Source organism: Macrobrachium rosenbergii, chromosome 20 (genome assembly GCF_040412425.1).
Source record: "Macrobrachium rosenbergii isolate ZJJX-2024 chromosome 20, ASM4041242v1, whole genome shotgun sequence".
NCBI classification, from domain to species: Eukaryota; Metazoa; Arthropoda; class Malacostraca; order Decapoda; family Palaemonidae; genus Macrobrachium; species Macrobrachium rosenbergii.
In genome coordinates, this window is record NC_089760.1 from 34,484,700 (window position 1) to 34,503,051 (window position 18,352).

The 18,352-nt window shown below is 36.0% G+C and overlaps 2 protein-coding genes across 3 annotated transcripts in view; both read right to left on the reverse strand.

The window, feature by feature from the left end:
• The window catches only part of Ndf (Nucleosome-destabilizing factor), a 228,245-nt gene extending 226,385 nt beyond the window's left edge, over window positions 1–1,860 (reverse strand). Inside the window, exons 1-2 of one of the 2 annotated variants that reach the window (XM_067122496.1) lie at window positions 1,567–1,860; window positions 1,424–1,460 (exon numbers count right to left, since the gene is read on the reverse strand). In XM_067122496.1, the coding sequence (XP_066978597.1) occupies window positions 1,424–1,460; window positions 1,567–1,652 (123 nt within the window). In that variant the 5' untranslated portion in view covers window positions 1,653–1,860. The remainder of the gene's footprint in view (window positions 1–1,423; window positions 1,461–1,566) is intronic. The other variant, XM_067122494.1, reaches the window with a different exon arrangement.
• A 15,990-nt stretch (window positions 1,861–17,850) lies between these two features.
• Window positions 17,851–18,352, reverse strand: part of LOC136849248 (DNA oxidative demethylase ALKBH2-like) — a 657,271-nt gene continuing 656,769 nt past the window's right edge. The window contains exon 10 of the mRNA XM_067122516.1: window positions 17,851–18,061. The gene's annotated coding sequence lies outside the window, so the exon portion shown is untranslated. The remainder of the gene's footprint in view (window positions 18,062–18,352) is intronic.

Here is an 18,352-nt window from a genome sequence, read left to right on the forward strand (position 1 = left end):
CAATTTTCGACACCAAAAATTGCTGATTTTCATTGCTAGACAAGCCCCGTACAACTGGATCGCTGATAACCGGGGAATGCCTGTACATGCTTGATACCTCGGGTATCTAGCCTATATAGGCTAATCATAAGCGGGTATCTATATAGGCTAATCATAAACAAAATTCTGATCAAAATGCCCACTAGCACTCAGAAAAGTGAGCGTTCTTACGTTCATCACAGACTTACCTGGTCTGGCCTCAGGATTTGATCAGCGCCTGACCCTACCCCTAGCTTAGGCTATATTCACCAATTTCTAAGGGACCCAAGTGTGAAACCAGATTTTTGGGTACCTCAATGCTTAAGCCTATTTAATGGCTAATTCTTCAAGGATGATTGAATTTTGACTTCAAGTAAAACTGAATTCTGACATCAAAGTACACCCAAACTTTCAGGCAAAGTGGGGTTAACAAGTTGACAGGGTATTTCTGACTGAAATGAATTTCCAAAAGCAGTTCAAAACAAATGAAAGACTATTTTATAGGAAACTAGACTTGAATGCTGCATTACAAAATGAAGACTGTTAGCCTATAAAAAAACAAGATTTCAATGCTGAATTCAATTCGGGATGAAAGACGATTTTGAAAAAAACCAGGCTTGAATGCTGAATTTATTTACAATATAAAGGACTATTTTAATGAAAACTAGAACACTTAATTCAATTATGGGTTATGACTATTTTGAACAGAATTACACTTTAATGTTGTATTCAATTACAATATGGACTACTATATTTACGAAAACTAGGCTTGAATGCTGAATTCAATCACAGGATGAAAGACTATTTCAAAGAGAACTAGAACAGAAGGCTGAATTCAATTAAGACAAAAGACAATCTTACAGAAAACTAGAGAGCAGAATTCAATTAGGCCTACAACATGAAAGACTTTGATATAAAAGTCGACTTAAATTCTGAATTCAATTACAAGATGAAAGACTATTTTGAAGAAGAACTAGATCTGAGGGCTGAATTCAATTAGGATTGAATGGCAATTTCAATTACAGGATGAAAGACTACCTATTAAAAAGAAAACTAGAATGCTGAACTCAAAAAATAGATTACGGAATATTTTAAAGAAACGTAGACTTGAAGGCTGAATTCAATCAAATGACTTAAGACTATTTTAAAGAAAACCCGACTTGAACTCGTGAGGTCAGGCTATTGCAGTCTAACCCAACCCTGACAGTGCTTTTAGGTCTAACACCATATCCCGAACGTCTACCGCAGTCAGCCACAAAACCCCCTACTAAATATGCTTAAATACTGTAACATATAACAATAATGAGAATAAAACGCCAGAAACTCGACATTTAAATTCATTTTAAACTATTGCCGGCGTGGGAAGACTTCCTGAGGTTATCAACAAACATTAGAGGACACTTACCATACCAGGCCATGGTGAGAAACCCTTCATCTTAGCCCTGTAAAAGACAAACAGAATTAATCATGAGGAGTTTAAACGACTGTATGTTTAATTTAAGTGCAATTGATTGATTTTAACACGTTTTAATTGAGAAAAATCCTCACCAAACCAGGTCTCCGATTTTGTAGGGGTCCGCCATGTTTAAAACTATCAGACGCAAAGCATCATGGGAGTGTTCGCCGCAACCCATAGAAGCGACCACATTTAATGCTTTTTCTCTCTAAATCGGCTTTAATTCATAGAATACTTGGTATAAATAATTATAAATATGATTCATAATCTATTTGGATGTACTACCATTTATATTGCGTCTTAATTAAGAGAATAAATTGAGAAAATGCAATGTTTAGGTAATTCCTTGCCGCATATTACAGCCAGGTGGCAGCACCTTACAGTACACAAACTTTTTCAGCGGGAAATTGAAAAGTTGTTTACATATCTAATATTACAAGTTTCATAACAAAAGTATGCGTCAAACTATCTTTCATTTACAATTAAATGACAGAAAACACTGTTTTTCAACAAAATCCTGTAACTAAGATTAATCCTCTGAAAAATCACATTTCAGAAACCAAGCATGTTTTCAAAAGCCAATTCTCATCACAGATAATTGTAATAAAAATGTAACTATTTCTTACAAGTATGTCTGTTTCAAAAATATATGCTGTCTTATTATGCCATAGAGCATTAACATAAGATATTCTTTCAACGGACTGCAAACTGGAGACAAATGGTTATCTTATTGGCTGAAAGGAGAGTCACTACTGAAAATGATAATTACGGTAAATTTACATTTACAAAACAGGCTGAAACTTCACCAGAGATTTTAGGCATATTTCTATTCTTAGCGTTATAAACCAAAATAATTTCCTCTGCCTTTATATCAGTTAGGGAATCAACTGTAAAGCTTGAAATAACTTTCTTGTAATAGTCTCCTGAAAAGATACCACGGGGAAAGCACTATCCTTCAGTTGCATAAATAAACGGATTGCTGTTAAGGTAAGGCTTACACGATGGCAACGTGAGTACGGTGCATGATGCTAATATTTTGCCTTACCGAATGTCCTAGTACATTTTATCTTCTAAAATGTCTCGGTTTTTGTAGCTCTTTCATACCTGCATTTTCGTTACCAAAGATCATGAATAAAAAAACAAGGAGGTGGGGGGGGCGGGTTCCTGGCTATTCGCATTGAAATTATTGGAAATAAATCCTCAGCAACAAAATATAAGATGTTTCTGCGTAGTCATTTTCTAAAATGTCTTACTTAGGTTTAATTTTTTTCATTTTCTAACTCTCTCTCCGACTCCAACCTCCCATAGCCTACATAGCTCCTTAATCCACCACCTCTTTAACTAATCTTTTATTCTCTGACGTTACTTTATCATGCGAAAGCATAACCTTGTATAATAAATTCCATTTTCCAGTGGCTATATATCTGTTTCTACTATCAATCCCCATCGTGGTGACGTACCAACTTGTTCGGACATTCATTTGATAATCTTGTACCGAAGTATCTCTAATTCCTTCGTTCCTTTTTCTTTTATTACCAACTAGCCATGATTATTTTCAGAAACAGTCGGCACCACTGCTGTTCCTTGTATTTTCAGTCTTACCTGCAAAGTCACGGCTCATGTTAGGTAAACGCTTCCATATTTCCCGTAGCATACATTCCAGTTTTTCTTGCCTCTTGCTTATGTTTGATCTGTGGTTTCCTTTTTCTGGGTACCGTTTCCATAAGTACTTTTACGCCTTTACTATTTCAGTATCTATATTCTTAATTATTCCTTTACCTTTCCCATTTACTCCTGGCCATAAATTTCCTATTACCAACAGTACTGGTGGTTTGATGCTTAAAGCTATGACAATATTTTTTTTTTCTTACTACAGGAAGACACTATATCATCCACGTAGTATATCAAGGCTCCCATTTCTATTATTCATCCTCTCATTTTATGCACTTCTTTATTGCTGAAGAATTGTGCCTATCAACATCACTTCCTATTTAAATAAACAATTAGTTAAAGACAAGCGAACGGGAAGAGCAGTTCCTGATATGCAGAGAATGGAAGGAATGATAGAGAAGATATCCTGACAGATGAGAAAAATGTTACGTTATAATAAAATTAATAACTACATTCAGTGTTAAATGTTCCAAGATATAAAAAAAAAAAACAGAACTCAAAATGAAAAGGAAGGAAATAGCAATGGAAATTGTAAGGACTGAAAGAGCTCGTATATCGTTTTTGGAGACTATAAAAGAGAATCAGATTTCTGGAAATGACCAAACAGAAAATTGAGGAGAACGAAACGACTCATGAAGCTTCATCATAACACACTCGAGGTTTACCATTGAAAACTGAAAAGTTAAAAGTTCAAAATATCCTTGAAAAGGGACAGGTTTCGTTCTCAATACCCTACTGACAACCCAAGGGCATCATAATCTTTCGAGTTATTCAAGACGAACGTCTCTTTTCCTCCTGATAAATACACACATTATATATATATATATATATATATATATATATATATATATATATATATATATATATATATATATATATATATATATATATATATATATAGGCTATGTATATATATACACATATTTATATATATTTATAATATATGTCTTCCTTTTCTCTGCTTTTGTCAATCACTCTACGCACGGACGCTTCAATAGTTATCCTTCCAATTCACCAGATTTACCATTTTCATTTACTCCAAGGACAATTTTAATTTATTAGATGACTGCTGCCAGTGTTTCTCGATTGATTCTTCTAAGGAGTTTTATCTTAAAAAAGGAAAACTCAAATAAATACTAAAATAGTACAAAGCATCGCTATAAGTTTAACACCTTTGAAATCCTCAATGTGTTTTGTGCATTTCCCACACTTTTGAATGTGTGTGACTTCTGAGTAAGCTAAAAGGAACGGTGTAGTAAATACGCAATAGAGATTCCGAAGAATTGCCATTAATATTCTATTAATCTTAAGAGCCGTTGCAAAGAATCATCCCTGCATAAAACCAATACGAAGGAACTCTGCTCTCCCAGGCTTTATATGTTACCGTTTCTTACGCGTAAATGCACAACAGCAAATAGAACGAGCGAGGGAGCCGTGTCACTACTACTACTACTACTACTACTACTACTACTACTACTACTACTACTACTATTACTACTACTACTACTACTACTACTACTACTACTACTGATGCATAAGTGCTACAAATAACAACACAGTTAATTTTACAAAGATGATTGACACAAAAAAATGTTGTTGAGTAAACGAAGTGGATTTACGATCAGGAAAATAAGAACAGTCAGGAGAATGCATTTATTATAACCACACATGATATGATAAAAACATGTCCCAGAATATATATCAAAATCCTACAGCTGTTGTCTCTACGAGCAAGGTTAATTAGATAATCAACTTCTTGGAATATTTCAGAACTTCAAACACTTTCTGCAGTGAATATAAACCGTAACAACAAACACTTTCTGTAGCGAATATAAACTGTAACATCAACCACTTTCTGCAGTGAATATAAACTGAAACATCAAACACTTTCTGCAGTGAATATAAACTGTAACGTCAAGCACTTTCTACAGTGAATATAAACTGTAACATCAAACACTTTCTGCAGTGAATATGAACTGTAACATCAAACACTTTCTACAGTGAATATAAACTGTAACATCAAACACCTTCTGCAGTGAATATAAACTGTAACATCAAACACTTTCTGCAGTGAATATAAACTGTAACATCAAACACTTTCTGCAGTGAATATAAACCTTAACATCAAACACTTTCTGCAGTGAATATAAACTGTAACATCAAATCAAACACTTTCTGCAGTGAATATAAACTGAAACATCAAACACTTCCCACAGTGAATATAAACTGTAATATCAAACAATTTCTGCAGTGAATATGAACTGTAACATCAAACACTTTCTACAGTGAATACAAACTGAAACATCAAACACTTTCTGCAGTGAATATAAACTGTAACATCAAATCAAACACTTTCTGCAGTGAATATAAACTGAAACATCAAACACTTCCTACAGTGAATATAAACTGTAATATCAAACACTTTCTGCAGTGAATATGAACTGTAACATCAAACACTTTCTGCAGTGAATACAAACTGAAACATCAAACACTTTCTGCAGTGAATATAAACTGTAACAACAAACACTTTCTTCAGTGAATATAAACTGTAACAACAAACACTTTCTGCAGTGAATATAAACTGTAACATCAAACACTTTCTGCAGTGAATATAAACTGTAACATCAAACACTTTCTGCAGTGAATATAAACTGTAACATCAAACACTTTCTGCAGTGAATATAAACTGAAACATCAAACACTTTCTGCAGTAAATATAAACTGTAAAATCAAACACTTTCTGCAGTGAATATACAGTAAACTGTAACATCAAACACTTTCTGCTGTGAATATAAACTGTAACATCAAATACTTTCTGCAGTGAATATAAACTGTAACATCAAACACTTTCTGCAGTGAATATAAACTGTAACATCAAACACTTTCTGCAGCGAAAATGAACTGTAACATCAAACACTTTCTGCAGTGAATATAAACTGAAACATCAAACACTTTCTGCAGTGAATATAAACTGTACAATCAAACACTTTCTGCAGTGAATATAAACTGTAACATCAAATACTTTCTGCAGTGAATATAAACTGTAACATCAAACACTTTCTGCAGTGAATATACACTGTAACATCAAATACTTTCTGCAGTGAATATAAACTGTAACATCAAACATTTTCTGCAGTGAATATAAACTGTAACATCAAACACTTTCTGCAGTGAATATAAACTGTAGCATCAAACACTTTCTGCAGTGAATATAAACTGAAACATCAAACACTTTCTGCTGTGAATATAAACTGTAGCATCAAACACTTTCTGCAGTGAATATAAACTGAAAAATCAAACACTTTCTGCAGTGAATATGAACTGTAACATCCAACACTTTCTGCAGTGAATATATTCACCTTACCATTTTCCTTTATACTCCTGTACTATGATTCACTTTGATTATCAGGTTCCTGTCATCGGATGCGATGACTTACAAATATCTGTATAAACCAGTCACTTCTATTCTTCCACCATAAATACTTGCATCCATTTCCCAGCCTTCCTTGTTTATATTCCTCCTCTGTACCTTAATGCTGCTGATGTCCAGGTTAAAATTTTTTTCTCGTACAAACGCTTCTTTTACAATTTCTGCAGCTTCTTTTCAATATCTACAGATAAAGCTGTAACATTAGCAAAAATCAGCCATCCTACACTCCATAAACGACTCACTTTTTTTTACCATATACAACTTCATCAGTATCTTCTGCCCTTTTTATACCATCTCTCATCACTCCATTTAAGGAAAATATTAAAAACCTTGAAGACATGACACATCCTCGCCCAAGACCAAATTTTACACCGAACGCAGGTGTCATTGTCATCATAAAAACTTCTGGTTACTTTCATCATCTTCAACACCTGCAGTACGTCTATGTGTTTTATAATTTGCTTTCTGTATGTCCTACATCACAGTTTTTTTTTTTTTACTTCCTCTCAAACTTCCTGCATAGTTGTTTCATACACATCTGATACACACGCACTCACTCCTTATCAGTCCTGTTATCTACGTTGCATTCTCAGTGAATATGATGTACAGCCATTCTCTCAAACGTTATTTGGAATCTTTCCGTTTTTTAGACATACCCTAAACATCCTTCTCAGCCTCTCAATCGCACTATTATCATTATTTTGCAAAATATCATGGGAGGTCACATCAACTCGTGGCTCCTTTCCATTTATCACCCTCTTAATTTCCTCCTTACAACCTCAATCTGACATTTCTAAAGTTCACTCTAACCCATTAACTCTTTTATTGTTTAGATCTGCCTCTCCACACACTCACTCCATCGATCCCAGCAGCATTCTCTTCGACTAGCATTACCCCATCTCCTGCATATATTATAAAATTTAGGTCAAAGGTCAAGCGCTGGGACATAAGAGGTCATTCAGCGCTGGAACGGAAATTTACAGTAAAAAGGTTTGAAAGGTTTAACAGGAGGAAAACCTCGCAATTGCACTATGAAACAATTGTTAGAGAGAGTGGAAAGTCAGTTGGAGGAAAGAGCAATACAGTAACAGGAACTGAAGAGGTTGCAGCTAGGGGCCGAAGGGACGCCACAAAGAACCTTAAGTAATACCTACAGTGTACCGCATGAGGTGCACTGACGGCACTACCTACCTACGGGACCCATCTCTTGAATTTTCTCTGTTTTCTACTTCCTAAATTATTTGTTTAGCTTCACTCCTGCATTTTCATTATTTTTCCATCCTCTTGGACACTTACCTTTATCTTCTCTTCAGGCATGCAATTACCCATTCACAAGATATGCCATTTAATCATCCCACCACTTACTGTATACATTCCCCATTCCTATGCACCAGTGTCCACATAACACTCTCCCTGTTGATTTGGTGACATCACCACGCAGATCTGATTTTCTGGTGTCCCTCTATATCTAAGAAACTCTTCTAAATATTCACTCCGCTGGCATCAGACTGCATTCTTTTCAGATTATATTGCCTCATCGACAGCTTTTAAGATTAATTGTGTTTACTCTTTGAAGCATAATTGCCCCTTCGTCCTAAAGTACTTTCTCAGATTCACTCCTGCATTTCATTATTTAATTTCTTTTCTCTTTCGCTTTCTTCCTGGAAGCCTTTTCCGCCTTCTTCACAACCCAAGTCCTTCATTTTTTAAATCTTAAACTTCATAAAAAAAAACACATTTGATGGTCGTCTTTATTCCTATGAAATTTCAATTGTATTGTCCGGAGAACCTAGAAACTGAGATGCATTTTACAAGAATATTTGTAACTTGGCGACTAGTAATGATAACGATTAAACAGCTGCTGTTCAGAGTCGATGCCAGATTTCCATACGATTCGTTTTTAGTTGGACTGGACTGAGTTTCTCCTTAATCCCCATAAACTGCACAAATAGATGTAAAGATTGTGAAATAATATTCACAAAACATATCGTGAATTGCGGATCCATAACGACAAACGCATAATTCTCTCATTCCTTGCATAACGGCATTGTCTGGTTGACCAGCAGCCCATCCAATCTGGGACTGCTCTAACGCAGTTCCATAGAAGTCAAAGTACGTGGTGCTTTCTGGTGAGTTCTAACAGAGGGAAAGAAAAAAGCGGACTCGTTAGTGTCATGACAGTTGGAGAGAGAGAGAGAGAGAGAGAGAGAGAGAGAGAGAGAGAGAGAGAGAGAGAGAGAGAGAGAGAGAGAAGAGAGGGGGAACAAAAGAATAATGAAAAGCAAATTTAAAAAGATGAAATCCAATTAAAATATTTTGGAAGAATGTGAGCAAGTTTTATCGAAAATCAAAGTTCACGGACGCCTTAATCTTGCAATAACAGATTGAGGTGTAATGTCAAACAAAATATAATTTTATGTATATGATATTAACAGTTTACAAGGTTTTTGAATGTGTAGATGGTAGAGGGGAAGCAGACTGCCACAACAATTGATGGTATTGCTGTAAACCTAAAATTAGTTATGGCAGTTCCTGATGAGACACAGGGAGTGAGATTTATTACCGGCACAGAGAAAATGATGCAGTAAGCTGAGGTCATTGGAAAGCCCCTGCAGAAATACTTAAGTAGTAGGTGAGATGAATAATTACCCATTTGTACACAAGAAAAGTTGATGTTATACTATAGCGATGCAACAATGTTTACCATTCCTGGAAACGTGAGGGGAAGGGTGTTACTTGTTAAAATGAGACAAACAGAAAGTTCGATATAATACGAATACTGTTAATGTGGTACAGGAACAGGATACCTAACACTGGAACCATCTTATTTTCACTGTTGCTCTGACATTTAAAAAATAATACCCATTAAGCCCACTCTGGAGATTAGTAACAAAATTTCAAAGCAATGACATTCGACTGCAATGTCTGACAAAGATTAAGTTTCCTCTCCACATGGCTACTTATAACAATTAACCGAGCTGGTTCAGTATGAAAGGGGTGTGTGAGTAGCTTGAATGTAAAAGACAAGAAAGTTTTTGCAGTTTTCATACGCACTTAGAATAGAATTGATTGAGATGTGACAATGACAGGGTTGTAATATGGACAACAGTTTGTCACGACAGAGTAAAGAGTTGTGATGAGGAAGCCTGAAGCGTGTACAAGACTGTGTAAAAGGATGAAGGGGTGATTCGGCATAAATGTAAAGATGAGACAAGATTACACTGTATAATCTATGGATCTATTGAATACTTTTACGGATGAAACAATGACAGAAGCTGAGGAAAGAGCAGATGTAATTAACTAAGCCATGAGAGTTTATAGAATTGTGACAGTTCAAGGCCAGGACAAAATGAGAGCTGAGCATCAGGTTAATATGTCGTCCTCTTAAAAATTTTCAATGAAACTTGATGTCTAGCCCAAATGTTATTTGGTCACAACAGACCAACATGGCTGTTACATATTCGCTGCACCACTGGTGTGATCAGTTAAGTTAAGCAACACCGGTTTTGGTCAGTACATGGATGGCTGACAAAGTGTGTATTTTCTAGCCAATGGAGTTGCCTTTAAAAATGACGGAAGAAAAAACTGGATTAGGAGAGGTTATGCTCTAAGGGGCAGAGGGAAGTTTGTAAAGAACATCTTGTACTAACTGCAGTGTGTCACGATTCGTCAACATTTCCTCACCGACAATATCAGTCCCGACTTTTCTGCACACAAAATTTCCACACTAAGACAAAATTCATGAAAGGACAGCTCACTATTCCCATTACTCTTCATAGTAGCCATGATCCGCATGACGAAAGTCCTACAGAAGATGGAGGGTGGATACCAATTCAAAAAAGGAGGCAGAAGTAGTAATCATCTGATGCTCATGGATGACATTATGCTGTTTGGGAGAGGTACCAAAGAAATAAACACATTAATACTGACTGTAAGAATCGTATCAGGAGACATCAAAGTGCTCTAGGCAATGTACAGAGGCAAAGGACTGACGGGAAACAACTACCCAATGGAAATTCCAAAAGGACGTAGATGAAGCAGCATACAAAGGATAAGATCAGGAGAGAATACATGCACAGAATAAAGCAATATTCAAGTCAAAACTCAACTCTGGAAACTTGATGAAATCCATATGTAATTTGGTACAGTACTGTAATAGTGGAGTTCAATAAATTAGAGCTTTGCAACATAGACCAAAAGAGTAGAAAGATAAGGAATATGTACCAAGTACTGTACCCAAGATCAAATTTAGACCAAACTATACACACTTATAAGGAGGAAGAGCACTACTCAGCATAGAGAACTGTGTCAACATCAAAAGCAGAGTCCTGGAACAATACCTGAAGACCACTGGGGATGAATGGCTAAGAAGTGGATGGGAGGAGGACCTGATTAAGGAGGATGAAGACCCTAAAGTACAATAAAGGAAAATAACAAAGAGCTGAACAGAAGAATGGCAGAGAAAACCTATGCATGGACAATTCATAAGGCAAGCTAAAGAACTGTTCATCAATGAAACATGGCAATGGCTAGAGGGGGAGAACTAAAGAAAGAGACAGAAGGATATTATAACAGCATCACAGGATCAAGCCATAGGAACAAGATACATCCAAAGAGCAACATACAGAACCAATATTTCCTCCAAGTGTAGGAAAAGCAATGTAAAAGAAGACACCATAAACCACACTGCAAGCCAATGTCCAGCACTACCAGAAAACCAGTATTAAAAAAGACATGATGCGGTAGCAAAGGAACTCCACTGGAATCTGTGTAAGAAAATATCAGACAGCATGCAGAAGTGGGACAAACACTAGCCTGAGGGAGTAGTGGAAGAGGTGCAAGCAAAATTATACTGGAGCTACAGCATCAGGGCAAACAGGGTGTTACAAGCTCATCAACCAGACATGACTAATAAAAAAAAAAACCAAGAACAAACTATCTCTCATAGAATTCACAGCACTGTAGGACTCCAGAGCAGAGGAAAAAAGTGAAATACAGAGAAATACCAAAACCTGCAGATTGAACTGAGAAGGCTATAGAGCCCATAATCATTGGAGGACATGATACCAAAATCTCTAAAGACAAATTTAGATAAACTGGAAGTTGAGGTAGCCTCAGAACTCATGCAGAAGAAACAGCACATTTACAGTAATAAGAAAGATGATAAATCCCCCAAGGATGCAGGAACACGCAGCACCTGGATAATAATAATAATAATAATAATAATAATAATAATAATAATAATAATAATAATAATAATAATAATAATAATAATAATAATTTTGTATTATATGGCACACAGCAATTTTGAGAGAAATAATTTTGGAGAAATTTCTGTCATTTGCCAACCGGAAAGAAATCCCAGTTACACTACTGCAGGCGGTATAACAACCATAGTGTGCATCTTTGCAAACTGTGTAACAAGTATTGCTCGGAATGTTGTGGCAAGAATTCCATCCTTAGCTAGAGAAAGAACACGTGCTGAAAATCTTCACATCTACTATATCAAGAATGTTATGACAATCTGGAATCGGTACTGGCGAATGTAGTGGTGCCTTTCATTCTGGACTGTTTCAAGCAGTCTCTTGATCATCTGCATAGCAAGTAACTCCAATTGGCATCCTCCTGGGCATCATTTATCAGCCTAATAGGTTTGCTGGTAGATCTGATCAGAACATTCTGCACAAAAGACTAGCTCTTCTATCTCTGTCAAAATCAGAATGATACTTTGGTGTTTTTCTCAGGGCATGCAAATTAAGCTAGGTCTGTCTTCAAACTACTCTGAGGTGACCCAGCTATTTGAGACTTTTGCATTCTACCAGAAAATTTATTAAAAGGAGGAATCTTAATACAGCTCAGTTACAGGAACACCTCTGGCTGCATAACAGCAGATCAGACCATATGAGAAGCTGCCAACAAAGACCCACAACAGCATGTAACTGCTCTCAGTTCTATTATATAAAGAATAAATAATTACTTAGATATAACATTTAAGCAACATCATTACTAGCGTACTAATGTAATGTTTTATCTCATTTTTAATCTTGGTGGAATTAAATGATTCTCTCTCAGACCTGGTGTAGTCTGTTGGTACAATATGACTGCAAGCACTGTAGCTCATGTCTAAGCAATTCAGAAGGATGACTGGTATTACTGGCAAAGGTGCAATTCACTTTGAATGGGAAACCTCACATATGGAGAGGGTCAAGGATGCAGTACAGTCTCTCAAAGGTCTTCTAAATTGTAAATGGGCAACTATATTTAAATCAGAGGGCACTGAGCTCATACATGTATCAACTAAAGCAACTCAGCCTCCACCACATCAGTTGATCTTCTATTGGCACACACAAGAAAGGTAAAGAAAGTTGACTGGAGTCAGGACACAAATTCTAAAGAAGACTTCACAGGCTGAATATTATGACAAATAACAATGTTAAGCGGGGGAAGGCAAAGACCTCCATCAGTAGTGGTTCTGAAGAGTGGTAATACACTATTTGGAATGTTTTTCCAAGTAAAGTCAGCATGAAGGAAACTGCAACATGATTAGTCTCTGGAGAGTATTGATGGAAAAACAAAGAAAACAAACAAGCAGTGGTACTGACATGAAAATCAGAAATGAGGCATCACCTACAAGTGACATGGAAAGGCAATCAACATGTATGTATCATCATTGGAAAGGGTGTCATCTAAAAGGTGATGAGTTCTTCAGCTTTGAAAAACTTTCAGATAAAACATTGATGTCTGCCTACAGAACAGGTCTTCGAGAAGCATGACCGGCACTGAGAAAGGATTTTGCTCCACCAATGCCATAAAAGCCAACAATACTTCATTGGTGAAAGCAGCTCCATGTAAAGTCATTAAAATGAAACTAATTAACTTTATGGCTAATCAGTAAAGGAAAACAAGCAAGAGAGGAATACTAGGTAGCAAATCCTTGTACTGTACGTCACACTAATAAGTGCTTCAAAGTTACTGATGATGCTACAGCTACATTGAAGGAACTGACCAGTTCTTAGAAGAAAGCTTACTCAAAGTCATCCTGCGTACCAAACATGCTGCCTAGCATCATCATAGTAGCTGATGATACAGATCTTATTCTTCTGTACTTAGCATTTCAGAAAAACAAATTGTAGTGTTAATGTGGAATTGCTAATTTCACCAGGTACTGTATACAGTACTAGCATCAACAGTGCATAACTGCAATGGTTCAGCAAGTACATCTGTGTGATTCCCTGTTTGGACTTCATGCTCTCACTAGGTGTGACACAGTAAGTGCCTCCAGTGGTCAAGGGAAGCCTGTTGTGCTGAAACTTGTGATGATCATGAATCACTTCAGGAAGGCTTCACAAATCATGGGAAAGAAGGGCAGGCCACTGATGATATTTTCAAGGGCTTGGAAAAATTTAAACTCCAATTTTATGTTGTCAAGTCTAACAAAATACTCAGAGTGAAAAATGGCAGTGCGGAATCTGGGCAGCTGGTGCTGCCATTGGGAAATGCATATCTCAGGCAGATTTATAAGTACTCAACCAATAAGACAAAAATGTTGGACCCATAGTGACAATGGGGAGTTTATTAACTAGATTATGGGAACACTACCACTTGACACAATGCAAATGGAAGAGGCCATGCATACTGCCCTCATATCATTGTATGACAGATGGACTAATTTATACTCAGGCATGAGTTTTGCAGAACTATGAGATCATAAAGAATGGCAAAGAATTTAATATTTAGATTGAACCTGATGGCTGAGACAGAGACATGTACACTTCCTGAATATTTGAGAAATAATATTATGTATGTGCATCCAGCTGGCCAACATTTTCAATATAATCAGAATATAACATGATGGTATCTTACACATGTTGAAATGTAAAATGCATTCCTGGCATAAATCAGGAACAAAGGGTTTTTTTCACTGACAGTGAGTTCACTCTAAAACATAGTTTTTGTAATTCGGAAGTATATGTGTGGGTTACCTGAAAATCTATTGATTAAATGTATGAATCACATTACCAAAACATTATTACGCTGTCAATGGGTTTGGAATAACTTGGTTACCTGCAAGACATGTGACAACCGCTAACCATGCACATATTTTGAATATTTCAGCTCTTGAATATTTTAGCTCTTAAAATTCATTGCAAATCACTAAACAAGCTGTAAAAGATATTTTTCTATAGTTTAGTATTCAAATTTATCTTTAGTGAGATAAAATTTTTTGTGAGTCCATGCCTAAATATAAAATAAATGGTTTTCTATATAGAAAATAGATTTTTTTATTGCAATATACCTTTATATTATATTAAGTGCCTTATTAATCTTCAGCTCTGACTCTCAGATGACCATCATGCAGTTCTGGGTTATAGAAAGTGGCATTACTAGAGAGGCCCTCACACAGTACCAATGACCAACTATTACACTAGATACTAACTTGGGTGCATACTACATTCCGTAAAGATGTATTCTGCAAGTGCTGCTACAGCTTCAAGAGAGTACCAGTTTAAAATGTGCTAAAATAAAAACTAAAAACAGAAAAGTGATGTTTAAAACATGCAATAAAATATCTGGTATTTCATGCTATTGACTCTTGCATGTCATGCAGATGCATTTGTGCTCCATGAGAGTGCCACTTGTATCACCATTTCCTGATTTATCTTTTCTTATTTCATTAAGCCACATGCATTTTCACATGCGGATTTCACTATCTTTTAAACAAGTGCCAAATATGCTTTGCTAAGGAATACAAGCACCAAGAACTATGTCACATACTATCCAAGTGCCAGTACATATAGAAATGCAGTGTCAGAGGCAAAGGCAGTTACATAATTGGAACCCAAAAGTAGACTCAGTCCATACCTTGTAAACACCAATGTGGAAATCACCATAAACAGACTGCAGTCTGTCTGCCTCAGCCTTTGTAGGCATAGGTATCAAGTTCCCTCCCTGATTTTGGCATTCTGCTTGGGCAGATTTCCACGTCCAATAACCAGGAAGAGGTTTGATGAAAATGACTGGGGAGTCCCTCGGCAAGATGTCTCCAGATCTACTGCGGAGGTCTGAGACGGCAGTAGGAAGGTGTTGAGACTACCATAAATTCTACATTCATCAGCAACTGCGTTATGAGCAAACCCGCTGCAATTTGATGACTTGCAAATTACTGCACAACTGAAATGTGAAATTTTCAGGGAATGTTAACACAAAATACTATATATATATATATATATATATATATATATATATATATATATATATATATATATATATATATATATATATATATATATATATATATATATATATATATATATATATATATATATATATATATATATTTACAATGTCAAATCACAGGTTGACTAAGGAAACAGGCCAATTTCTACATTTGTATTATCTTTATTCCGACGTTTCGTAATATTACCTTTATTACATCTTCTGGGAATCTGTCAATAAATATGATAAAATTATAAAACAATATTAAATTTATTAAAAATCATAAAACAGTAAAAAGACTAAAATTTAAAATTACAAAGATATATTTAAAAGCTAAGAACGCCGACCAACCTTCAGTTCAGAGAAAGGAAGACTGAATAACACGAGAGAAAATAGAAGGAGACATGTTAGCTACGATACAGTTGGATTGAAGAGGTTTAGGTATCCAACTGGGGAACTAGCTGCTTAATCAGCAACGACTGTAGAATGGGTAGTTCGTGAGGGCTTTGCATTTGCCCTATGATGCAAAAATCGTCTCTTTCAATATGGGTTTTGCAAACTTTTGCATGATTCCTGATGTTCGAAAGCTCAGGGTTGGAGAGTCTACTTCCTGTGCAAAAACTTGTCCCACGATGAGAATCGATTCTGACCCTCAGTAACCGCTTCGCAGATCCCACATATGTCCCAGAGTTACACTTTGGGCAAGTATATTTATACACTACAATAAAGGTCAAGAAGGGGACAGGCTTTTGCTCCAGGCAGCCAGTCACGTCTTTCCACATATATATGTTTTATTTAAAGCTTCGACCCCGAAAGGTGGTTCATCCTTTAATCCCTCGACCAATCATTACTCAATTCTCAGGGTCACTAATGTACTTTCCATCTGCACGATTGATTGATTTCACTGATTTATGGTTATTAAAACTGGCATGACAACATCTAGGTTACTGATGCAAGAGGATGAAACCAAAAGGCTGTAAATCCAGATTGCAAATTACAGTCTGTCAAACACTCTGATTGCTGGGGTGTGGCGAATAAGGAATTCCTGTGTTGACAAAAGTCTCATTCTTATAATAGAAATATGGGTTTAGCAGGGATTACTCAAGTGAAAATTTTCTAAAGTACAGCAATGAGTTTAAAACTGACATGAAAAAACATAACTGACTTCGGATATTTTCAGCTGTCTGAAACCAACAATCACCCTCAACCTGCACTGTGATAGGACAGTGAAAAGCTAAAGCCAAAACAGCCCTCCCCATCTCCAACACTTCCACTCTCAGGCCATGGAAACAGTTTACAATGTTTTAAAATATTTCATTTTAGAGAAGCAACAAGGAGGGCCTGTAACTTATGTTGCAAAGGCCGTCACTCGCACAGCTGAAGCGACAGTATTTCAGCGACGTCTATTTGTCGAATTTACAGGTGTGAAAAACAGGAATTGAGAAAATACCATCAAACAATAAATAACTGCCAAAGGGAAAATAGATAATAAGACTGCTTGAATAAATATTCCTGAACACAGACCCACATAAAGTTTTACTGCTTTTGTAAAAGCATGTATGCATTAAAGCACATTATTATTATTGTTTTGGATGAAGACCCCCTTTCAGACAAACTTCATTAAAAAGAGTGGCTGCCTGGATGCCACTAAGTTTAAAGGAGGACCCTCCCCCCAAGTTTCGACAGCCGACCAAAAATCTCTGTAAGCCTTCTTGCGGGTACACATAATTGTACTCTTGGCTTCATTCACCTTTCTGTAAATGGTAGCGAGTACTACCGAAACGTCCAGGGACAAATGAACTTTGGACAGCTGTTATATAATTTACCTGCTGCTACAGAGGAATAGTTTCGAGAGATTAAGAAATTGAAATATAAACTCATTGGAATCCATACGGCCATTCTGTTTAATGAAGTTTATTATTATAATCATTATATAAATATATATATATATACACACACACACACACATATATATATATATATAAATATATATATATATATATATATATATATATATATATATATATATATATATATATATATATATATATATACTTACTTACTTGATCCCAGTATATGCACTGTATGTTGAATAATTCCCAGGGAGGGTCAGATTTAAATTTATAAGCACTTGTTTGTAAATCATAGTGAAGGCAGTAACGGTCCTTTGGAGGAGGAAGAGGTGAAGGGCCACAAGGAGAAGGCGACAACCGACTCTCATCCCAAATACTTTCTGTCGATCTTGTTTCTTTACCACTTTGAATCTGCAACTGAAAAGTAAGCAAAATGAGTATCAAAAACAACAGTGACAATTTCAGTAAGACGGGTAATTGTAATAACAATGTTATTAGTATTTCGAATGAGCGCATTTCACGTGACATGCCATCACGGTCACAGTCCTGACCTTCCTTCTAAGTGAGTCTAGGTTTATTTACTCAACTGCTGACAAAACAAAAAAGACCTTAGAATAGCTTCATTTCAGGCACGGACTGAAATAACACATCGCACCTGGAGCAGTAATAAAAAATAAATATTGTATTTCAATATAAATACATCGCATA